General features: G+C 34.9%; 1 protein-coding gene across 1 annotated transcript in view; it reads right to left on the minus strand.

Moving 5' to 3' along the window:
- The window catches only part of GPATCH2 (G-patch domain containing 2), a 118,682-nt gene that overhangs the window by 11,984 nt on the left and 92,373 nt on the right, over positions 1-14,325 (minus strand). Inside the window, exon 9 of the mRNA XM_021547590.4 lies at positions 3,668-3,750. Coding sequence (XP_021403265.4) covers positions 3,668-3,750 — 83 coding nt within the window. The remainder of the gene's footprint in view (positions 1-3,667; positions 3,751-14,325) is intronic.

Consider the following 14,325-nt stretch of genomic DNA (forward strand, 5'->3'; position numbering starts at 1 on the left):
CAGCCTGAAGTGTAGCATGTGCATGCAACATGGCAATTAGATAAAGAATATGACATCTGAAATTTGTTTTTGCAAAAGGCAATATTAAAGTGCCCATTACATGCATAGTTATTTATCTATTTTATAAAAACATTTTCTACATTTTAAATAAAAAATAGCTTTCTCTTCTTATAATTGGTTTTTGCAGGTTTTTAACACTGCTCCAAACTGTAAACTACACAATGCAACATCAGAGTAAAAAGATTGTTTTGGAAATAAACGACTATTTACAAAGCATACAAACAAGAGATGTGAAACAGAATTTGGTGATATTTCCCCCAACATTTAAGACTTAGATGTTTCTTATTAAAAAATAAAAATATATATAAAATACTTCAGGGATTTAACAGGAGATGATAAAACCCAAAAATCATGTACAGAAGAGTCAATTAGAAAGGAACTGGGATAAATGCATATTCAACGTATGGTATCTAAAATTCTGTAGCACCTATTGCTTTGATATGAGACTTAAACTAGATAATCTAAGACTGAAATTACTGCAAATATTCCCAGTGCATGTGTTTCAAGCAGTAATACTACCATGCAAAGAATGTTCTTTTCCTAACAAAATTTTTGTTGTTGTTGTTGCTTTTTTATTATTATTGCCACTAAACTGGACCCAGTATTGGAAGGGCTATTTCCATGACAATGGATTTGTTTGTCTAAGAGGTCTTTATACAAACTTTAGAGCACTGCATTGTTGCAGTGAAATATGTCAGGGTGTCACATGAAATAGCTCTACACACAGGTAGTCAGAGGGGAGAGAAGGTCATTGAGAATGACCTGTTCTCACATGTGAACAGAATCACTGGAATAATACTGGTTTCATGGAAGAAGTCATACAAAAGAAAATGTAAATGGTACAACACCTCATACTTCAATTGTAAGTAACCAATTTTTACTAGTATCAGTTTTTTGTTGATTAATTAACTATCTAGGTTCAACAATACACATATGGGATATATGAAACATCCACAAAATAGAAAACTTATTCTAGGAAAAAAGACAGAATATGACACTCCTGTATCAGTACTGACACTTCCTAACCATCCATGCCTATATTATCTCCCATTTTCTTCACTGCTATTCAACACATCTTTTCTTCACCTTTAATAATGACATTTTTGAAACTATAAAAAGCTCTGTGCTGCTCAAACTTTCTTGCTTCAATAGTTTCTCAATTCTGTACAAGTAAAGCTACATCCTTTGTTACTAATATACACAAACCTATTGGTATGTGACTTTGACTGCAGGCTGAGAACGGACTATAAATTTAGAAATCAATATCTAACTCTATCAATATTCATTTTACTTTTTCAATACAAAATACAAAGGTGAAAGAGCAGTAAATAAGCTGGAGTACTGAAATAAATTGGGTGTTCTTGTCACAATTAATAAATGTTTAACCAATCACACTGCTTGCTACAGAAGTCTGTGGCTTTGTAAGGTGTCTGAAAGTAGCAGGTGCTACCCTTGTGAGATTCAAACCCAGGGAAGGCGTTCCAATGCCTCATTAGGATTGTTCTCATCTCATCTCTCTACTGAACCTGAAAGTATAAATTATAATTTTCAGCAGATTTCAGCAGATTTGTGCAGACTTTTACAAGAGTTAATTTACCAGTGTATTTTTGCCAAATGTGGTGAGAATTTAGAAAACACTCTTAACAAAATATTGACTCAGACCAAACTTTGCCAATTTGCAGTCCATATAAAGAAAACACTTGCAGTAAATAAGTCACAGACAGCCTTTCAGGTTTCACTATTGTATTAAAGACAACCAATTATCAGGAGTATGTTTTCTTCATTTCCAACTTCTGTTCATGTAAACAACTTCCATATCTTTTTCTTTCAAGAAAGAACCTCACAAACTCTTCTACATAAAATCAAGCCCTTCTATTCCCACATCTTAGCTAACTAAACTACTGAAATAAGAATAATCAAATAAGTAATTTCTTATTTTAATCCTAATTTCCAAACGTAGATTCATTCTAAAAAGAAAATCTCATTTCTTTCATAAACTCTTATGGAACACTAGCAAAAACATGGCCTGTGACAGATAAATAATAATTTAGCTGTAGGAAGGTCAGCCTTTGAGAAAACTAATCATCTCTAGTATGCTATCCATTGCCTATACATAGGTATGAGCTTATTCAATGTTTACTAAAGGTTCTATTTACTTAAAAACTTACGAGGATGAAGTGTAGAAAAACAACAAATTTTCTAAGATCACAGAAAAAATTTCTCAATCCTCCTGATCACAAGAAAATTGAAAAGATTACCTTGAACTTGAAAAGAAAAGAAGGCAGATCAGTTAAAAAGTACCTGATATGATACCTTTATCCACCATTATTCTCTGTTGCTCTTCATATAAAGGCAAACTTTGGAACAAAACAATTTCTAAAACTGTGAGTTCATGGACACATAACATTGAATGACCACATATTTGCCTTAGTATCAAAATATTGGCTTTGCAAAGTTACGCAGAGGAGCCAGCTTGTAAAATAAAATTCTGAACACTGAAAGCCCAAGGTAAAGTGAATAATAAAATTAATTTCATGATACTTGATAACCTCTCAGTACAAAATGACATCCTCTAGTACTTGAAAGTTGTGAAGTGAAAATCACCTTGTAGAAATAATTACATTATTCTCTCTTCAGCTATTAAGTATTTTTCTTCTCAGTTCACATATGTTCAGAGTCTTAGAAGCTGACCCACAGATTCTCTTTTTTTCATACTGCTGCCACTAAGGTGCTTTTATAACATTGTTAATATTATTCCTGGTCTGTTTCTGCCACTGAGGTTTGAAACAAAGAAGTTTCAGGAGGGGGAATTCAGCTAGAATACAAGTATTAGGCTTCTCTAAAGACATCTGCTTGAAATATATTTGAAAATTCTATGTGTTGCAAATGTTGCTGCTGTAATTTATGTATGACTAAGACATGCAATCCAGATTTCTATATTAGAAATATATATAAAGGCTCACTTGGACTCACATACAACCTGGTCCTTCCAGTATGCACATATATAATTAATACAACAAACTGATGAGAGTTCCTATAAATCATTCCTAAGTATTGAAAAAGTAATTTCACAGCTGTGACATCAGCAAAATGCATCCAATGGTTGTGACCTTGCATCTGTAAAAATCTTTCAGAAATGTGCTTGCAAGTGCTTCGTGTTTAATCTACAACACTATTTTTAAGGCTGTGTTTCACAGCTTTATCATTACATTTTTGATTGTTTACCCCAGAATTCACATCCTGATTTAATTGGGCAGAGTATTTAGAGCATTCATATGCAGCAAACAAGATGCCTCAGGTCTCTTCCCCTGTAATATTTGAAGGGACATGAGGAGTAATCTTTGCTGTCTCAGTATATGAAAAAAGATTTATTGTCTTTAAAGAAGTGCTGTGCTACAAAGGACTGGAAATTGGCAATAATTGTAGGACAATGGAGGGAGCCTATTTATTCCTTAGTCTTTATTAATAAATAAGAATAGAACATATCTGAAGTTACATGGGAAGTTATTGAATTTATCAAGCTTTTCCTCAGGTCACTGACCTACTGCTTTGTATTTAGAGATTTAACATCTTGTGGTTTGTGCTCTGTCCCAGGGAAATTGGTTACCTGTGGGTCCTGGCAGGGGAGCAGCTTTCCTTCTCCGCTTGATGTCTCCCATGCACAATGATCCTAAATGTACACTGGTTTGCCTGCAAGTAATTATAGGAGAAAACTATTAACAAAGGAAGAAAACTGCCACATAAATACACAGCTTGTATAATCTGAACCTATATCAAAGCATTCTCAACCAAGATGAAGCTGCACAGTCAAGCCACCAATCTTGTTTATATCGAAACATAATTATGTTTGTTGACAAGTGCTCAGTATCTAAATGCAGCATCATAAATTGTTACTGGAATGAATAAATATAAAGGGAATGCTTTTTAATTTTCAAAACTGGCAATCTGTCTAGCTCAACATAAAACAAAAACACTGTTGCTCCTGACAGGAAAATAGCTAAGATTAATTATCTAAAGAGATCACAATGCTGTTTGTAGGTTATCAATTGGCTGGTAATGCTTTACTGTCAGAGCAGCATTTATTACATGGAAAATATTATCAATTTTTTTAAGGTAAGATGAAGAATGAATGAGAAAACATGAAACACTTAACTCTTCAAAGGTGCATGAAATAAACTTGTAGCATAACAATTTATCCTCTTCTAATTCACAGGCAAGTTGTGAGAATACCATGGAAGCACAATATCTGGTAGGCTTCTTGAACAATTATGAGCTTACACTCGGAGACTGGAAAATTGATGGAGATGCAGAGGACGGCAAACAAGCAAATGCTATTGCATTAAACCCAGCTATTAGAAGTCAGTATCACAGAAAATGGTAAATTTGGACTTTTCACATGTTGACTTTTGGAATCGAATCTCAAAGGACAATTACAGTTATTATTTTTCTTAAAGTAATATAGAATGCCTGCAGAATTGAATATATGTAGCTGATTTAAAAAAAAAACAAAACAGAAAAAAAAAGGGGGGGAATACAGCAATTTCTGAACTGCACAATTTTAATATGTATCTATAAATGTTACTGAGAAATGTGTTTCTTACCATCTAAGTGTAGTGAATTTTGGTAAAGTTAAAAGCTGAAAATTGCCTCCGACAGTCCACTGCAGCATAGTAACATTGTCACACACGGGATCTGGTTTCAGTGTGGATATATGACTTGCCCTTTATGGCATTTACAAACATTTTAAAGCTGGGCTACTTCTAAATGAATAACAAATGGTCATATACTGTTGAGAGACCTCAGATCTGCTCAATAATGTAAAAGAATGACAACATGGCTTGATGAGTAAGATGACAATGTACAATCCTCTGCATATTTCTTCTAAGAAGATACAGCAGATTAACAAGTAGCACAGTGCTAGTATTTAAATAAAAAACATGCCAAGAAACTTATGTTTCACAGAGAAGTGCATACTAGCTTCACCTAGAGAACCCTGATTTCAACACTTTTTTCTCTTTAAGACACATTTTCCTTGCAATTCCAACATTAATTTTTATCCTATTTTAATATCCAGAAACTCAACACAGTTGAACTAGTAAACTAACATGATGATAATTTTCAATTCTGAATTTAGAAAGAAATCAAGAAGTGTAATCCTTTCATAACTGATCGTATGATAAAGAAAATGAATATTTAAATACAATATGAGGCAACAGTAACTAGAGAAAATATATTTGAGATGTTTGATCACCAATGGATCAGTATTTAACAGTGGTATCAAACATGCAGAATAAGTTGTGTGACAGTTGTAAATTATATGTTCTACAATGTGAAGCTCTTGCTTTCTGAATGAAAAAGGGAGAAAGTCTGCAGGAATACAAGTAGGATGAAAGATAAAAATTAATAAAGTCAGGCAATTAAACCTGAAGACGTGAGCCACAGCAGTAACAGTGAGCAGCATTTGAGTTATTTTACCAGAATTGATTCTCTGTTACACTACATTGAGATATCTAGATTATTGATCTGTAAGATCATGGTACTGGGGTCTCCCCACTTTACCTCCAGGCACAGGGAATGGAGTTGCAACAAATAACACTAAGTAAGGACTACTTTGTTATTGTTGTCACCCTTCATGTAGTACACAGCAGTTACTTTTTAATTTAAAATCAATGAACGTCTGAAAGGCAGCCTTGTTCCTTCAGCATAAATGAATCATTTACCTTTGCCGATCACAACAACCCCATCACCAGCCAAGGTGAGTGTGGGTATTTCTTTGTTGGTGTCAAAAATTCCCTACACCACAAATAAATAACAATATGCTGGAGCACCAATTAAGCTTTGTCAAACCCACTCTGATGGCCACTACCATCAAACGTTCAGCCAACTTGAGATTGTAAAGCTGCATTTGCCTTCACCAGAGCTTAACATTTGATATGTTCTGCCAGTGTAAATCACTGCAAAACAAAAGGCTCATATTTATTTATTAATTTATTTAGATAGAAAGGCTCAGACAAGAACTATTACTGCTCTGGAACTGGCAGGTTAGACAAAAAGAAGCAGAGTTATGAAGCTGCACAGTACATTTTGAAATGCCTGTAATGGGGGTATTATAAAGTAGGGAGAACTCTGACCCTCAATCAGGCTAGGTTCAGCATTATGTTTCTTAGCATTAAATCAGAAGAGCGTGGATTACAGAAAGGAAGAAAGCCTGCCTTCTTTTACTTACCCCTAGCTTGCTTCCAGCTATCATTTATAAATAGTGCTCTGTAGGGAAGCTAGGCATTTTATTAGGGAAAAAATAAAACTTGTTAAGACCACCTTGCCTGAAAACCTGGCTTTTGACATGCTGGTGACAGGGACTGGAGCAAGCAGTGTCAAATGGAATAATTTTTAAGGAAAGACAACAGGAACTTGTCGCTTCATTGTATGCATTTACAAACAGAGGCTTTTCAGAGTATTAGGCCTAGTTAAAGCTGCCCTCTGGATAAAAAGTGTTCCCAAGCAGCCTCAGACAAGCTTGGGAGACAAACAGATGTGACTATGGTCCCTGGCGTTTGGCAAGAACACTCACTGTCAACAGGAAAAATATGAGCATGGACAGGGCATCAGCTGCACCACGGCGAGCGGGCCTGCAAGTGTCACAGCAGCGGCAAAGTTGTGGCAGAGGGAAATAAGAGGGCTGCAAAAGCCAGGCTGGTGTGAACTTCCTCTAGCACGCCAAGAATTTTGTTGTTGTTGTTGTGTCATGCCTCAACCTATTAAAGTAAAATACTGGAAAAGCTGCTGTCAATTTTTATTCATTTTTTATCTTGCGCACAGTGTTTAGATTCTCCTTCCTACATGGTAAATAAGAGTCTCAAAAATGAAGATAGACAGGGAAGACAGCAATAACAAAAATAACCAAAAAAAGCTATTGAAATAATAAATAACCCCACGAAGTTTAGCTATTAAATCCCATCAATGAACCCCACAGATCTGATACTTTTATAGAAGCAATGACATGCAAAGCAATTCACAAGCATTTATACATTTTTGTGAAACATTCCCTCTGAAGGAAATTTTGCTATTTCCTCCTTAAATAGCGGCAGTCTCTTTATAATTTCTTTTTCTCAAGGTAATTAAGGTAATTGCCCTTAACGTGGTAACATGTCTAGAATTGTATCTTTAAGCTCCCCAAACATATCTGTGCCTACACAACACAATCCCTTTTTCCACAATTTCCACAGCTCCACAGGCAAATATTTTTGACAAATGCCTTTTCAGCAGTTACACACATTCACCTCTCCAAGACATTTGTGACAGGCCATGTCAGATTTTTATCTACCCTGACCTTTGCAATCCATGGACCATGTGATTACATTCTCCAAATAAACATCTTGTTCTGTGGGGAAGCCTACAGCTAAGCTGCTTTAAGTGCAATAAACCTACTGAGAACTGAGGATACAACAGGGTTCTTCACTCTTTCACTGGTAGTTTTCACCCTTGCCACTATCAGAGTTAAAAGTTCACCAGTCACTGAGAAGAACAACACAATAAAATGGCCATAGGACAGCAGATACTCCTGAACATGTGTTGTAGTTCTCTGATTTATTACCTGCTTCTGTACTCACTGTCATCCCAGGTGTAAAAAAATGAAACAAAATTTACTAATGAAAGCAGGTGTGCATCAGCATTTTTTGTTTAACAGCATTTATCCAATTTCTGTACACTAACTTAGAAAATCTGATACAGCACATTATTATGATGTAGTAACATTTTCAAGAAGACTTATTTCTATTCCATAATCAGATGGATTGGTAAAGATCAATACATGCCTATCCATTATAATGCTATTAACATCTCTCACCTGAGGAAGAAACACTCAGAAAACAGTGACACCCCGTTCTGCCACAGTATCAGAGCATTCCTGCAGATGGCTGTAGAACTCTGCAAGTTCAGCACCACTGGATGCTACAGCTAATGGAGAGGCTTGATGAAAGTTTTTCAGTAAACTTTTTTCACAAGACATCACAAAAAGGAAAAAGTTAACTGGTTTGTATTTCAGAAGGAATTTAAGAGAAGTATTTTGAATGGGAAATCTAACTGAAACTCTCAGTTTTCAGTCTTACAATATGGACAAAAATAGATAATTCATATGGATACGACTGAAGAGAGAATGCAGTAGGGACAACTTAACTCACTTTAAACTTGAAATTACCTGACAATTTCTTACAAACTGAAATGGAGCAAGGAGAGTGTGAAGCAATGTTCACAGCAGCAGTTAAGGATGGAGAAAACAGAACCCAATTGTGAAACCCAGAGAAAGAAGCTAATACAATGATTTAAAAAATGGAATGTGTGGAACAGCTCAACTTCATAAAAACCCAAAAATACCCTGAGCAAACCTCCCCATTATTTAAGTACCTTTTACACAAAAGTATCACATAAATGATTCTCCTTACACAATGGATCTGTAGCACAGCCTATCTTGTTTTTACATGGCTTAAAATGCAGCCACTGCTGTATCTGGTGGCCAGTGGAACACATCCATTAGTGCTGCTTAAATAAGGGAGTCTGGAAGAACTTTAACTCTTACTGATCATTCCTAAATTACCACAAGTGGCAGACAATGGCTTCAAGAGCATCAGTCAATGGAACAGTTTAAGCTCAGTTTAGAGGTAAACCATTAAAACCCTATTATATATGTCTTTTGAAACATCTCATAACACTAATACCTAATTAAATTAAGACAAACTTAAAATTCTACATTTCCCTTTGACTGAGTCTCCAGAAGTATGGATTAAATTGTATCACTCCAAATACACATACTATACAAGCAGGGCTGTAAATTTGGGAAGACTATTATGTATTGTCTAAGTAGAATGAATCTTTGCCTCTGGAATGTGTATCAATATAACCACAGAAAAGATGCATGATGATTTCTTAATATTACACTGAAATATGCAAGGCACATTTGTTTCTCAGGAAAAATATATGAAAAACAATGGCTAAGGAAATTTATAAGGAAAGATATGCTCTTTCCTTTGTGGTGCACAGCTTGTCAAAACATGAATGCAGCCCCTGGTGTCCACTTGAACACTTAGAGAGGTGTGGCATGTTCAGTAATGCTTGTGTCCCACGAACAGTTAGAGAGGGATGGTCCCTTGTCCATCTGCCTTCTTTTGCTCTTTGGCTTTCTTGTCACTTTGCTCAGACAGCATTCAGGTGAAATCAGTTCTGTACTTGATTCCTCCTCATCCTTTACAACAGTAAAGCTTTTTTTAAAACCTGTCTAAAGAATTACATCATCTATATAATAGATTGCTTCACCTACTTCTGCAAGTGTGAAAACCATTACATTAACCAGAAGAGCTATGCACTTTATTTTCCTGTAATTACATCTTAAAAAGATGTGATAAGCCCATGCAACTCTATCAAACTCCTTTAATACAATGCCAATCTGTTCACAACATAACTTCAAGCATAAGGGTGACATACCTGTATTATTGAAGGACCTGGTGCAATCCTATTATGACTAGAATATAATCTTTCCCTGGCCCATGAGATTACCTCATCACTTAATAAATACTATATTCTAACACACTCCTTGCTGTTATCTTTAGCAGCACTTTTGTCATTCAGACACAGTAGTTTTCCAAAATTTATCTGAACACTACAAATCAACACATTTAACTCCACACTGGCATAATTTTAGTGCACATGATGGAAAATAAAAACCTGAATCACTACATGTGATTTGGCACCCAAACTCAAGTCACTTAAGCACTTTATTTGTGAAAAGAGACCCTAAAAAAAAAAAATAGTTCAGTGGTAGAGGCCTACTGCCCTCAGAAAGGATAATGCATTGTTTTTTCTTGGTTCTAATTAGTAATTTAAGCATATGTTCAGCATTTAACTCTAAATGTTTGCCTTTTCCCCAAGCTCTAAGACAGCTGTCCAAGATGTGAATGCCAGAAAACATTTAAATATCAACATCTGTTGAATTATGTTAATTTAGTGTAATATAATTGGGCATGAGTTGGAATTGATCAAAAGTATATGAATTACACAAAGGCAAATCCAAACCAATATCTTGGTATACAAACAAGTCACCAAGGAACACTAAGGGAACAAACCCAAAAAATACACTTCTGTCAAGAATTAGATAGCAAAAACTTTCAGTTTTCTTCAACAAATGACACGATTTCACATTTTCAATACAGGAAGTTAATATTTACACTAGCTCAGAATATAAATTTTATATTAATTTAGAGTATTTTTAATTAGTTTTTTGATGACAAGGTCCATTATTGTTTTGTGAAGAAATACATTATAAAAATAATGCTTATATTTGTGCAATGGTGATATGTACTTTGAAAATAGGTCAGAGTAATAGAATGTCATCCTGTTAGAGGACAATATTGTTTCACAAATTCTAAAGCAAATATTCTTTCCAACAACATTTAAGAGATATGAGCATCAGTCCAGTTCTGAAGCGATTTAGAAAATATCTTTATGACTTGAGCAGTAAACATGGATCTGAACAGATACTTTAATGGAAGGACTTGATAATGTATTCAGCTACTATTTCTTCCAGATATTTCTGGATACACTTTTGTTTACCAAGAATGAAATTTACTAAATAAGCTAAGTATGGAACAAATGTATTTTTTTCAAAAATATTTATAAAAACACATTTTAAAGTTCTGGATTACAGTCATATAGAGTTAGCTTAAATTATTGCAAGCATTAGCGTTGTGTTCAACATATTTTAAAATAGGTAAAGAATAAGAAGCAACACTAAAAAATCCAAGTATGTAATATAGTAGCACAAAAATGGAAGACAAAACATGAAAGTTTTATGTAATTTGAAGCAAAATATCCAAATTTTCTTCTAAACTCTCTCTCACTACACAAAATCACAGTCTAAATAGAAGTCAGTGTGCTTATGCCTCAGAATTTTAGTTAACATGCACCAGTGGATGCTGATTTACACATATGATATTCAGGGATCCTTTTGAGATTAGTAGGAACCTGATGTAAAAATTGCAGAATTTAATTTGCCATAAAACCAGAAAGAGGGAAACTCTTCCATCATGCACTAGCCTCCTTCAAGCTATTAATCTTCATCCTTAAAATACCCAGGTTCCATGTGCCTTTGTGGAGAAACGCAGAGAGACAAAACCAAATTTCTTGTGGTGGGGGAGATGATGGGACAAATGAGTGGTGGAAAACCAGAGTGCAGAACAACCTCCTTCACTGCAGAGCTGCTTAACCACAGGTTAAACAGTTTGTGGAATGACAGTGCAAGCCCCTGTGCACAATTCCTCCTCAGACCTTACACAGCAGGAAGGGTCTTCAGACCTCTGAAGCACAAATTAAATTTAGCCTTATGGCACTAATATTTTAAGAGGTAAGATGAGACAAAAAGTTTGAGCAGAAACCTGTGCAACAAGAGAGCAAGATACAGCATCTAATGCAGCTGAAAACAAGCACACCATGTGCTAAAATTTGGTTACTTCAAAGTGAGAGATTTGCTATCAGTTCATTCAGATGAAAAATTCAATCCAGACAGTACATCAGGGGGATCCAGAGGTACATAATTTCTAGAAGTTATCTGATTTTTCTTTTTATTTCAAATGCTTGTAAAATCAGGAAAACAACTTCTTGATAGTTAACATACTCATATACCTGGAACTCCATTTTACATGACAAATTTTCAGTACCATTTAGCAGGTTGTTTATGTACCTTATTACAGATTATATTATATTCTAGTGCAAGAACAAAAAAATTCAGCTTGTAGTTTTATGTTAAAGATGGAAAAAAAAATCTGCTCACAGCACATGGAAAAATGTATTTGCAAAACAAAGCACAAATTCAAAAATACTTCTATTTTTACAAAAGTTCTCATTACACAAGTTAAAAGGTGATACTTTCAAGACATTAGATGACTAAAGCAGCATCATATCAATAGATCCTTTAAGTCTATCCATGAACCACTACTGAGGCTCACAGATTTCCATAAAATTAAAGCATCACACACTAGTTACATTTTGAAAGAACAATTAAACTGTCATCGCCTGTCCTCCTCTCCCAAGTGAAAATCTTTTCAGCACCTTAAAAATAAGGCCACAGTAGAGAAAACTCAATCAGGAACTGCCCTCTCCTAAAACAGCACCATCTTTTATCCTTTCCAGGGAAGAAAAATACCAAACTGATAGAATAATGTTGTCCCTGAGGGTGACAGCAAGGGAGGGAAGCAATGTGTCCTCAAACATTCACATAATTTAATCTGGAACTGCAAATATTATTAAGCAGCAATCATAACAGCACAGTTACTGCTTCATGGCACTCCAAAGAGGAGATAAAACTGCTTAGTTGTTAATTTCTAATGATGTAAACACATTTGGATTTTAATGTTGTATCTGAATCTCCTGCATTATTAGCTCTGGGGTTATAAGACATTAACTTACTACCTTTAATAATTTTACACTTGAATTAAAAAGCATGTTTAAATATGACTTTATTTTAAAGTATTTTTGTTGAGAATACGATGGCATAATATTCATGTGATGGCAGAAGCAAATCACCTGATAGAACAGCTATGTATCCCTTTGCTTTTCTGCAGTGTAAGTATATGCACATCTTCATGTATAATTTCCAAAAACTGGCTGAATTTACCTCCTCTAGTATTGTAATTTCATTCCACAAAAGCCACATTAAACAATTACAGTTCTTGTAATTAACCAGTAGTCTAATGTACAGTTTTCTTATCCCAATCCATTAACAGCTGCTCAAAAAACGTAGTAATTAATGGTTTCATTTATTTTTGGCAAACCTGCACCTCGACAAATAGTTTTGTATCTGTTGCAAATTAGGATTCTTTCCCAAACAACAGATGACACGATGGGAAAGCGGGAGCAGGCAGAATCCTTGCACATCTTTGTCTCTTTAGAAGATCAAATAAAGAGCATCTGTAATGTTATTTGTCACATCTGTGTAAAAAAAGTACCGTGTCCTGTATCATCAGATGGAGAAGAACAAGTGCTGTACAAATGCACAAATAGGGTTTATCCTTTAAAACCAGGAAAGACAGCAAGCTGCAATTTTAACCAAAACAATGACACTTTTGAAAAGCTTTCCTCAGGTTTGGTGTCATTTTGCTCTTACAAGCTTTCTTTAAATACTAATTCACAGAGGACACACTTATAAAAAGTGAAATCACATGAGTCATCTTCTTGTATCAGCATAAGGCACAAATTTAAACTGTACTGAGAACAATTAGGGAAAGAAGGGGAAGTGAGAGTTGCAAAAAACATGGGGAATTTCAGGCTGTGTTGTTCACCATGGCAGGAGAAGACTTCAAAGACTTCTGGCCAGCTCAGGTGATCACTGGAGGACTGGCACACATTGATTAAATCCTTAAAGCAGCCTCAGTTAGGTAGGTGAAACCTGACATGTAAAATTATATTTTACCTTGTAACCTTTCATGAGTATGACTTAGCCTTCTTTCAAGCCAGACTGAACTGCATAGAAACTAAAAGTAGATTTTTTTTTTCTCCTCTTTAAGAGGTCTCTGGGGGAACACTGGCATGTGGAAAGCCAATACAGAATTATCAAGATTCAATCCCAAAAAATTACAAAGTGGTAAGAATTTGAGTGCTATTTTCCTTTCAGTTTCTCAATTTGGGAATGTATCAAATTACAGTTATAAAACAGTAAGAAAAAATAAATATGTAGATCAAATAACTCATGTCCACACTGGTACTTAACAGGAGCACACTACAAAAATATGATACAAGACCTCTATGTAAAGGAAATAATTACACAAGAATAACTTGTTCAGAGTCCATAGTTTTTCCAACCTGCAATTCTCTTGCTTCCAGATTGCAGCATTAATTACCTAGTTGTGGCATTGACTGTTTGACCAAAGGCAAAATATTAAGCTGGTTAAGTATTCTGGTTATTCTGTCAAATTAGGACAATGGTACTTCACCTCTTTGTAACTGTATTGTGAGGAAAAGTATTTATTATTATTATATTTATTATTATTGTGTATTTAAAGACAGGGAGATAGTTGTGTGATGGAGATCCACCCCCACAGGTAACATGTTCAAAATCATGTTACAGCAGTTCAGGAAAATACCCTTCAACACTGTCCCCAGTGCTGATGAAAGGAATTTCTTAGCCATGGAGAATCTCCTTTAGGTAATTTATTTTTTTAGTAAAATTTTAAGGAAGTGACTTAAGAAAATGTATTTTACTTCATGAGGGAAGCAGGCAAA

This window comes from Lonchura striata, chromosome 3 (genome assembly GCF_050655825.1).
Source record: "Lonchura striata isolate lonStrDom1 chromosome 3, ASM5065582v1, whole genome shotgun sequence".
NCBI classification, from domain to species: Eukaryota; Metazoa; Chordata; class Aves; order Passeriformes; family Estrildidae; genus Lonchura; species Lonchura striata.